Source organism: Amaranthus tricolor, chromosome 11 (assembly GCF_026212465.1).
Source record: "Amaranthus tricolor cultivar Red isolate AtriRed21 chromosome 11, ASM2621246v1, whole genome shotgun sequence".
Taxonomy (NCBI): Eukaryota; Viridiplantae; Streptophyta; class Magnoliopsida; order Caryophyllales; family Amaranthaceae; genus Amaranthus; species Amaranthus tricolor.
In genome coordinates, this window is record NC_080057.1 from 21,271,807 (window position 1) to 21,282,925 (window position 11,119).

At 31.8% G+C, this 11,119-nt stretch overlaps 1 protein-coding gene and 1 pseudogene across 3 annotated transcripts; one reads left to right on the forward strand and one right to left on the reverse strand.

The window, feature by feature from the left end:
* Nucleotides 1-545: 545 nt before the first annotated feature.
* Nucleotides 546-5,256, reverse strand: LOC130827348 (arginase 1, mitochondrial). Of its 3 annotated transcripts, none has more exons than XM_057693033.1 (7): nucleotides 4,986-5,256; nucleotides 4,204-4,362; nucleotides 3,894-4,053; nucleotides 3,522-3,655; nucleotides 2,135-2,344; nucleotides 1,527-1,637; nucleotides 546-972 (listed from the first exon to the last, which is right to left on the reverse strand). In XM_057693033.1, exons 2-7 carry the CDS (start codon nucleotides 4,342-4,344, stop codon nucleotides 712-714), a joined length of 1,017 nt encoding a protein of 338 aa, XP_057549016.1. In that variant the 5' UTR covers nucleotides 4,345-4,362; nucleotides 4,986-5,256; the 3' UTR covers nucleotides 546-711. The 3 variants fall into 3 exon arrangements, with proteins under 3 accessions (XP_057549016.1, XP_057549019.1, XP_057549017.1); XM_057693036.1 differs by having other exon boundaries at nucleotides 550-972; nucleotides 4,204-4,380; XM_057693034.1 differs by having other exon boundaries at nucleotides 550-972; nucleotides 4,204-4,355; nucleotides 4,986-5,148.
* Nucleotides 5,257-6,578: 1,322 nt separating this feature from the next.
* Nucleotides 6,579-7,929, forward strand: LOC130826659 (uncharacterized; annotated as a pseudogene).
* Nucleotides 7,930-11,119: the final 3,190 nt, after the last annotated feature.

An 11,119-nucleotide genomic window follows, 5' to 3' on the forward strand; every position in this document is an offset into this window, starting at 1 on the left:
AAATAAAAAAGAGCTTCAGGGAAAGTTAATACAAAAAATAAGCGTTTTTATAACCGAGCCTAAGGTTAGGTATGTTCGCTAATATGCTGTTATTAACAACGAAAAAAGAAACTGGTAAAAAATGGTCAATTCTTTGTTTGCTGTTACTAACAACAAACAAAAGGAAGAAAATGTCATAACGTTGGAAGGGGCAAAAAACCATGTTTGTTCGCTATTAGTAACAACGAACAAACATGTTTTTATTTTTTTGTCCCTTCCAAAGCTATGAAATCATCTCCCTTTTTCACTGTTGTTAATTGCGCACAAATGATTTTGACTTTTTTTGAACAGCTACTTTGTTCACTATTAGTAACACCGAACATACCTAACTTAGACTTGAATATAAAGACACTTATTTTTGAAATTAAGTTTCCCCGAAACTCATTTTTTGAAATTTTCTTTTTGTTAAAATCGCTTATTTTTTTCAAATTTTCCATATACAAATGAGACCGATGATTTCAATTTTTATTATCTCAATTTCTCAAAAGCCCAAATTGATACTTTTAGAAACTCAAATTTTCACTGAGATTCGCCAGAAAATTGGACAACTTGAATCAATGTGATTTAATTTTATAGAACAAACTGGTATTGAAGCCCAAATTGGACACATTATATTGTAGCCTATAAACTTATTCGGTCTGATACAATTTGAGTATATGGAAATTGCCCCTTTCATTTAGAAATTTTAGCTGTAAGTTCCCTCACTAACTTGGCAGCAACCATAGCAGTCATACCATCAACAGTGTCCCGCTGTGGATTAAATTCAACCACGTCTGCAGCCACGATATCAGCTTGGAGATTATGAAGAATATTCAGAACATCTCGGAAAGACAGGCCTCCAGGCTCGATGTGAGATACGCCTGGTGCAAATGCAGGATCAAGGCAGTCCACATCGATTGATATGTACACCCCCTTCACTCCCTCACCCAGTTTCTGCGACAATGCACATTAAGGGAAGCGTCGCAAAATAAGATTATAGTTGTGCCCAATTACAGTTAGAAAATAGCTTTACAGTGTGCTACGTAAAACAAAAATTTCAGCAAGTTATCGACTGATAATCGAATACCCAAATGAGCTATCAATAGAACAATGTCATCCACCATACGGAACAAAGTTTTTAGAGCTCTTTTCAGAAAGGGGAAAGAAGAAGAAAAACATACGACACAAATTTATTAAGGAATGTACATTGTTGATAAACATAATTAACAAGAATATGATGATCATGAGACCGAGAAGTTTTGGCGGGAGACTAAGACAATATGATATTAATGATGAGAAAATTGTCCCAAGAGTTGATATTATTTTTCTTTTTATGCCAAGAACATCATACCAAAACTTTGAGCATCTTTTGTGAGTTTGGGGCAAAAAGGACAAACATATATTTGATGATTACGGACACAAATCATGAATCATATCATAAGCCACAAACAAAGATATCATAAGAACTGGGTAAATTACTGAGCATCACGAGAAACAAAGAGAGATACCAAATTTTCCAAGTAATGGCGATCTCTAGAAAAAGTCCGCATTTCGTACTGCTCCACACCAAATTTTTTTCCTTGCTCTCGACCTTCACTTGTTATGGATCTTATACCAACCTAAACAGTTACATTAACAATGTCAGAGTTCAAGCTTCATTATCGTGTTAAAGGAAGCCAACAGTGTATATAAACCTGCCTCATCATATCATATATAGAAAAATCTTTATCCATATAAGTATATAACCACTACTAAAGATAATATATGGTCTTCAATTAGGAGAAACAAGGTATATAGGAATAAATGTAAGTTTATGCTTATCCCAACATCTACAAGGCAAAATCTGATACGGTTTTGGTTGCTGGATCCAAAGATAACAAGTAACAACAAATGGCTATGAATTTCCTTTATGCAAGAACCAATCAAACTCTTATTTTCATTTGTCTAGCTACACGACAATCGCCTTTATTACATATAGATGAAGAAAGTGATTACATTATTCTTCCATAAACAGATCGACGGGCCAGAATATAATTGTTCAAAATAAGAATGGCATTTCCCAATTCTCATCATGAAAAAGAGCACAGTAGAATCATTTTGTTGCTTTTCTTATTACCTGCAAGAGCCTACGTGCATAACCACCCTCCATTATACGGGCAAACGAAGAAGCATGAGAATACTTGTTTCCTTCAAATAAATGATAAATATCTGGATGGGCATCGAGATGCAGAATATCTATTGGTCCCCCAAGCTTTTCAGATACAGCTCTCACAACGGGAAATGAAATTGAATGATCACCACCTAAAACTAATGGACGCAGAGGTTCCTGCCAAAGCAAAAGTCAGAACAGAACATCATTTACTATAAGAGAAAACCATATCGTTATCTCTAGCAAAAATATAGAAGACGATGACTATATGACAGACCAGAGTGTTTGGTGAAAAAATGAGCCTGGAAGGAGGAATGAGGATGACGAATATCTGAGAACGTGTAATAACAAAGAAGACTTACCTGTTTGACTTGGGGGAACAAGTCATTGACTGCAGAACAATAACACCACCAATTTTGAGAAACAAGAAAGAAACGTACTCCAACTATAATCTTAATAAAACAAGTATTATGCTAGATGCCCTTGTCTTTCAAGAACCACTCAAAACAATATCAAAGACAACTCGAAAAGAACTATTGGCAGACAGATTAAAGTACATAAAAGTAGATTTTAGATAGTAGATACAGCTGAAACCTCCAGATCTAATCACTGTAAAAAAACCACAAATACCTCTTGAGATAAGCTTGTTTCAAAAATAATCTATCAACAAATTTCCTCACACAAACCAATTTTAAAATGCTGCTCTCTGGAGTTTGGAACATGTAAAATATTAACTCCAATGTCAAAAGGAAATGCAGGAAAACCTACAATTAGCAAAGATCAAAAGAAGATTTTCCCAGAGTGAATTATTATCAAACATCTACTCTTCACTATTTAACACGATAACTTGAGCATTGGCAAGGTGGTAGGATGTGAGAGTTGAAACCACATGATGAACAAGATTAGTTTCAAGATATGCTCTGAGTTGCAGTGAAAGACAAATGAAGCAAGTTCTAAAGCCAATTTATAGGGTCCAGAGTGGTGCAAGACTGCAAGTGTTACGAAAAAAAAAGAAAAAAAGAATTTTGATTATTTTTCTTATCCCACTCCTAGAGAGCAAAGAAGAATAAACATCTTAAGAACACAGCTCAGAGGAGGTTCAAGAAGTGATACATCAAGTATTTCAATACTGGTTAATTTGCTCTGAACTTTTATATGGTGGCCCACATGGTAGACTCAGAATTTAATTTAATCCATCATTACTAAAAATCTAGTATAAAATAGTACACATCCCTGAAAATGGTTGGTCTAGCGTTATCGGAAAGTGAAAGCCGAATAAGATTAACCCCTACGTAGCATTGATGCTGAAGGGCAATGTAAGAGCAATGTAAGAAGATCGCAAAAGATGGCTTACTTCTTCCATAACTAGCTTGACAGACTCACTGATAATGTTCATTAGTCTATCATCATCCACACCACAATCTCTAATCTCTTGAACAGGAACATCACCAACATCTGTCAGAACTCGAGGATCATTTAGCTCTTTGCCTGCATCATATCACAGATTTGATGGAAATAAATACAACTGAATAAAGCAATATCAATGTCTTCTGAAAATTTTTAAGGCATTAACACTATAAAACTTTTGGCACAATCATTTGGGATAATGGTCACATTGAATAAATTCAAACAATTTATTCAAAGATAAAAATTCAATCACTCTGAAATAAGGTATCATTAGTTATATTATTATATACACATACATATAAGTGAATGGCTGCATTACCTTCTTCAGTTGTAGCATTTGTGCTTCCACACCAGATTGCCTCCCTGATACGTGGAGGCGCAAAAGCCGGTCCCTGAAGAAACGAAGAATTATGCCCTAGAGGCACTCCAAGGAGTGATGTTGATGCCTTGGCACCTCCTAAGGCCCGCACGAGCTCACCCTAGAACAACAATCAAAAACATAATAGTTGACATACTACATTCACCAACCGATATCCATTTATTAGCAAGATTAAGAGTTGATCGACAAGGCAAAAGGAATGAGGATAAAGAACATTATAAAAATCATTAAATGTAGAAAGTAAAACAACCTTGAGCTTCGCCCTCTCACGAATGAAGGTAAGGGAAGCATCAATGACTCGGTTTTGGCCTTTCTGAATTAAATCAGAGTGAACATGTGCGGCATTCAGTCTTTGCCAGTAATGAATTCCCCTCCTTGCGACCTGTTGCATGACTGTTGATCCTATTCACTGTGAAACAAATTCAGTCTTTGCCAATGTGATTACAACCCTTGTTAGCAGAAGGGGAACAGATTCAAATTCAAAATTCTATATTTATATTCAATTAAATACAGATTATCTTGGGCAATAAACACAAAATCGAATCATACAATCAGATAATAAACGCATTTGATCGAATTATAGCAGCCTAATGACCCTAATCACAGGAGTAATAAATTTGTCCAAATACAATAAACCAAAAAATCCCATTTCATGAAAAGAAAACTGTAAAACCCGCAAAATACTTAAAAAATATAGGGTTTACGATAAACACAGAATTCAAGTGGTAAAGGAAATCCATAAAACATTAGAAACTAACCTGAATAAAAATTAACAAGGCATAAGTTCATAAACAAGAATCAAAGCCAGTCAAATAAAATTTTTAAAAAAAATAGACAGAATATGTAAAATTGAAGAATTATTAGAAGATAGACGAGAATCTAAACACAAGTTTATATCATCAAATCTTGAAGCTAAAATTTCAAAAATTAAGAAACAGAAAACCAGAAGAAATACGATAAATTTAAGACGTGGTTATTAAAAATGGGAATTCGGTAAGAAAAAAAAGCAAATAAGAGGAGAAAATGAAGAACCTGATCAAATGGTAGAGGAGTGAAAAAAGGAAATAGCAGGAAAGTGAGGACGGTGGCATTCGCTTTTATTGGCGTACCGCCGCAGTTGCGGTGGAAGCTGGCCAATTATACTCCATAATTTATAAACAAAGACTAGTTTTTTCTTGAATGGACGAATAAAGACTATTTTCAAAACTTGTTCAATTTGTCAGTACTATGTTTGATGATATAAATATAACTTAAATTAATTGTTTGATAAATAAAAAAAAATCAAATTTGGAATTGAGTTTAGTTCATCTATTGTTATAGAAGTAATTAATGATGAAAATTTGAGAATGACTTTTCAAACTTTATGACTTTCAAATTCTTCATTAATGAAATCATAATTCAAATTTACAAATTGAATGAAATGCATGTTTCCAAACAAAAGCTAATGTAAATTCAAAACGAAAAAAAAATGTTAAATGAAAATTTAGCAGAGATTTAGTGGAAAATCTCTTGAAATTTTTAACAATCATATTATTTATTTATTTATTTTATTTTCTTCATAATATTCATTTGATAAGAATGAATTTTTGTGAACAAAGAAACTTCTTTAATGATTGAAATGATATTGTACAATTCTAAAAAAATTTATACTACAAATCAATCTTATTATCACCATTTGATACTAACAACCAAACAAATTGTAAAAATCAGATGCGATTGTAGTATAATTTAATGGGTTTAGCTGAAAACATACTAATGCCCAATTATTAAAAAAAATAGTTTCCGAAAAGAAAACAAAATACAAGAAATAGTTTTAAGATTTTTCATAAGGAAAAGTTTATATATATATATATATATATATATATATATATATATATATATATATATATATATATATATATATATATGTATATATATATATATGTATATATATATATATATATATATATATATATATATATATATATATATATATATATATATATATATATATATGTGTGTGTGTGTGTATATATATATATATATATATATATATATATATATATATATATATATATATATATATATATATATATATATATATATATATATATATATATATATATATTCTCTACCAGCTTTTGCAAATTGCAAAAAAAAAATACTATTTATTCTTATTTTTTTGTAAAACAGTACCTTATATGATATAATTGTTTTCAAAACACTAACACTTGACGTAAACTGTTAGTGATCGTCAATTGATGCATTGATGTGGGATGTGTGTGACACATGACTCACTTTAAACAACCAAACCTTAGGAATTCCCTTATTCTACTTTATTTCCCTTTACTCTCATTGTCTCTCTTAGTGTTAATGGAGATTACTCTTACCATTCAATCAACACTTGAATGTTGAATTAACTCATCTAATCTACAGGTAAGCTTTCAAATCTTTATTTATTTCAATAATCTACTTGTAACACTTGAATTCCACTCTTTTCTTCTTTTGGCAGTTGTTGTACTTAGCATGTTTTTTCCTTAAAAATCTCACCTATTAATACACTAAAATTCGCGATTACCTTTGTTCTATTAAATATTCATACTCTTAATATGTTGTTAATGGCAAAAAAAATTATTGGCGGTGAGAATGAAGGTTGATTTGAAATGGTTAACTAAGCAAGGGTAAGTTTTTTTCCTTAAAACTCTTGGTTAAATTCAGTATGGATTAGCTTATTGCTTGATTTATGTACTGATTTGCGTGTTTCAATTGCTTTTAATTTTTTAGAGTATGTTATTGTACAAGGGAAAGAGTGATAGCGGGGAGACTTAGACAGAAAACGATAATTAGAGAGTATCAATTCGGTTTTATGCCAGGAAAGTCAACCACTGAGGCAATCCATGTTTTGAGGAGACTGATGGAGAAATATAGGGAGCGAAAGAAAGATCTGCATATGGTGTTCATTAACTTGGAGAAAGCGTATGATAGCATACCACGACGTGTTATCTGGGATAGCCTCAAAGCTAGAGGTACTTCTCCAGTGTATATTGAGGTCATACGGGATATGTATGACAGCGTTTCGACTAGCATTCAAACAACGGTGGGGATAACATAGCTGTTTTCAGTTAAAGTGGGACTACATCAGGAATCGGCTCTAAGCCCTTTCACCTTTACTGTCATAATGAAAGAGATTTCTAAATCTATTTGGGAGACGGTGCCGTGGTGCATGATATTCGCGGACGACATAGTGCTGGAAGCAGAAACCAGAGAGGAGGTTAGTAACAAATAGGATGAGTGGTGGGAAGCTTTAAAAGGTAAAGGTTTGCGCATCAACCATACGAAAACCGAGTATTTGCGATGTGACTTTAGTGGAACATCACCGGTAGGTGAAACAAAGGTGTCCATCGATGATACAGTAGTTAAGAGTACAACCAGGTACAAATATTTGGGATCGATCATTCAAAAGGATGGGGAGATTGACGGGGATATAAAGCACCGTATACAGGCGGGTTGGCTTAAGTGGCGAGCAGCCACCGCAGTGTTATGTGATAGGAAATTCCCAAGCAAGTTGAAAGGAAAATTCTACTGGACGGCAATCAGACATGCTTTGCTATATGAGACCGAATGTTGGCCTGTAAGGAAGATTTTCGAACATAAAATGAAAGTTACAGAAATGCGTATGCTGAGGTGGATGTGTGGGCACACTTTGATGGATAAATTTAGGAATCGAGAGTTTAGGGACAAACTAGGGGTAGCCCCTATATCTGGAAAAATGCGAGAGAATAGATTGGGGTGGTTTGATCATGTGCAGAGGAAGACTTTCGACGCCCTTGTGAGGAGGGTAGAAAGCACTATGGTAGATGGTAAAAGGAGTCGAGGTAGACCAAAAAAAACTTGGGATGAGCAAATAAGAGTAGACTTGTAGGAGTTAAACCTCTCTGCGGACCTGACTAGGGATAAGAGCAGTTGGAGACGTCATATCCACGTGTTAGACTACTGATGTCCGTCCTTTGACCTCTTAGTGCCCTCAACCCCTTGCTCTTACTATTTTCTTTCTTGAACCTTGAACCTTGTTCTAGGATTCTCCTTGGTCCACAAAATTTTCTTTGCAAATAGAACACCACAACCACATTTATCAACCTTGGACTTTCCTGTTGAAGAGGGTGAAGGCCCGGTATAAGCGAAGATGTTAATGGAAGAAGCACAATATAATAATGAGAGGTAGGAATATTAGAAAGAAAAGAACAGGTACAATGCCAGTTTTTATAGGAAGCAAGTAGGCGCAAAAAAAGGAAATTGAAGGAAAAATTAGTAAAATAATTGAGGGATGGCTACATTTAATGAAGTCACGTCCCACACACAGGCCAGGTCAACGCAGTAGTTGACGGTCAACTAACAGTTTACGTCAAGTGGTAGTATTTTAAAAATAATTATGTCATTAAAGGTAGTTTTGTGCAAAACAAAAAAGATAAATAATAGGTATTTTTTGCAAAAAAAAACTTGTTATAAAATACATAATTTTTTGTAATTTTTCCTTTTCATAATAGTACAATGGTTGGCAGCATAGTGGTTTGTAAGGTTAAAAAAAATTCTTTTAAACTTGAAAACTTTTTTTGGAATTGTTTAAAATTTTGAACTATAAATTGTTTAATAAGCAAAAATTTAATATGCAAAGTTAATTGAATTGATATGATTTGAACAATTACTGAGTAGGACAAAGTTAAGATTTAAAATATGAATTGAGTCATAACTTAGTTTTGTAGGATCATGAATGTATACACTTAAATGTATTATTTTCAAATTGTGCGTGTAGTTTATAATTTTTTTCATTATTACAAATTTTATTTTCCTTGAATGTTTAAGTCTTGTGCCACCCAAAAGCAGTTTTTTTGATTTTGTAATGGTATTATTTCAGATTTTTAGGGAATTCAATTTTAATTTCAAGTATTAGAATGTGAATATTGTTATTGAATGAAATGGATGATTTTAATTAGTAATAAACTAAAAGTTTGGTATGTTTAACATTTAGATTATAATTTTTTTTGGTCATTTCATGGCTAAATAAGCATTTTAAAAATTACAATAGTAATTATAATTGGATTTCATAAATATAACAGGTCCTCTCTTAAGAGACCGTCTTTTGTAAAGACGCCTCTCAAGGAGCCTAGATCACATCTGATAATTCATTTAAAAAAAACTGCCACTTCAGAAAAGTAAAGTGCTCGTATTTTGCTTGGGAATTGAAAACGTCTAATTATTAACTACCTCTTCTAAAGCAATATACAACCTGGATTATGGATACATAAGTTTTTTCATCTCCCTTTTACAACCTTCAATTGTATCCTCCTCTTGATGCTTGGATTCGATTGTGGTTTTTTTTTTTTTAAATAAGCTTCATTAATGGTGGAAAACACTAATGTTGAAGAAGACAACAATGTCTACTATTTGGGGAAGGTATTAAAAGTAATTGTGGTTTCTTCTGATATTTTTTTTAAACTTAAGGTTCATCAGTGGTGGAAAACAGTGATGTTGAAGAAGACAACTACGGCTACTTTTTGGAGAATTGTAATAAAAGCATTCGTGGTTATAAATTCATATATTTGGGAATATAACCAAAATATAAATAGTATTATAACTATGTGAACATCTGACATAGATTGATCTAGTTGGAAGTATAACATTGTATAGTAACATAATATATTTGGTGTTATAACATAATATATTTGAAATTATAACATAATATATTTGGGGTTATAACAACATATGTTTAGTGTTATAACAACATATATTTAGGATTATAACATAATATATTTGGTGTTAAAACAACATATATTCGGGGTTATAACATAATATATTTTGTGTTTTAAGAACATATATTTGTAGTCTTACCATAATATAATTGATATTATTATAACTGTGAATATTTGATATAAGTTTATGTATAGGAGAGTATAATATTGTGTAGTGTGGGTTATATCATTTTTAGTTGGTTTTATAACTTAATGTAGTGGGAGTATAACATTGTTTAGTTAGGGTTATAATATAGTTTAATTGGGGTTATAACATAGTTTATTAGAGATTATAACATTGTTTAGTTAGGGGTATAACATTATTTAGTTTGGATTATAACATTACTTTATAAATACAAATACATACTATTATAAACCCATATCTACAATATTATAAATCCAAATACACAATATTATAAATTCAAATACACACTATTATAATTCCACCATAATCTCAAATATGAATACATAACAATACGACATATACCACTATTATAAACCCAAATATACAATATCCAAATACACAATATTATAATTCCAACTACGATAAGCCCTTTGTTTGGGTACTAATCAGCCACCTTTGACTGTTGAGGGTTGTCATTTTGATTCTTAAAAGGAACATTTTTTTATCTTCTTTGCGAATACAGAAGCCAAGACAGTATCATCACTTATCTTTTCCATTTTTTAAACCCTAAAATCAAGAATATGTAAAATCGAAAAACAAACAAATTTAAAATGTTAAAATATTAAACTACAAACTTTAATTAGGTTAAAACATCAAGTTACATTCCTTCTTTAGTCTCAATTTTGTTGTCTTCTTTAATATCATTGTATTCCACCATTGATGAAGCTTAAATAAAAAAAATCACAGGATTGTAATTCCAACTAATGTACAACACAATTAACCCTAAAAAAATGAAAATGGAAACTTTAATAACGAAATGGTGAAGATGAAGCACCAAATTTAACACCAAAATACGAAAATGGTGAAGATGATACGACAATGGTGAAGTTATTACAAACTTTAATTAGGTTAAAACACCAACTTACATTCCTTCTTTAGTCTCAATTTTATTGTCCTCTTCAACATCATTGTATTCCACCATTGATGAAGCTTAAATAAAAAAAAATCACAGGATTGTAATTTCAACTAATGTATAACACAATTAATCCCAAAGAAATGAAAATGGAAACTTTAATAACGAAATGGTGAAGATGAAGCACCAAATTTAACACCAAAATACGAAAATGGTGAAGATGATACGGCTATGGTGAAGTTATTACAAACTTTAATTAGGTTAAAACACCAAGTTACATTCCTTCTTTAGTCTCAATTTTGTTCTCTTCTTCAACATCATTGTTTTCCACCATTGATGAATCTTAAATAAAAAAAATCACAGA

Coding starts and splice junctions, on each gene's coding strand:
- LOC130827348 (XM_057693033.1), bottom strand. CDS start 4,344: ATGCAACAGGTCGCAAGGAGGGGAATTCATTACTGGCAAAGACTGAAT. Junction 3,656..3,893: donor AAATGCTACAACTGAAGAAG/GTAATGCAGCCA, acceptor GATATGATGCAG/GCAAAGAGCTAAATGATCCT. Junction 973..1,526: donor GCCATTACTTGGAAAATTTG/GTATCTCTCTTT, acceptor GCATTGTCGCAG/AAACTGGGTGAGGGAGTGAA.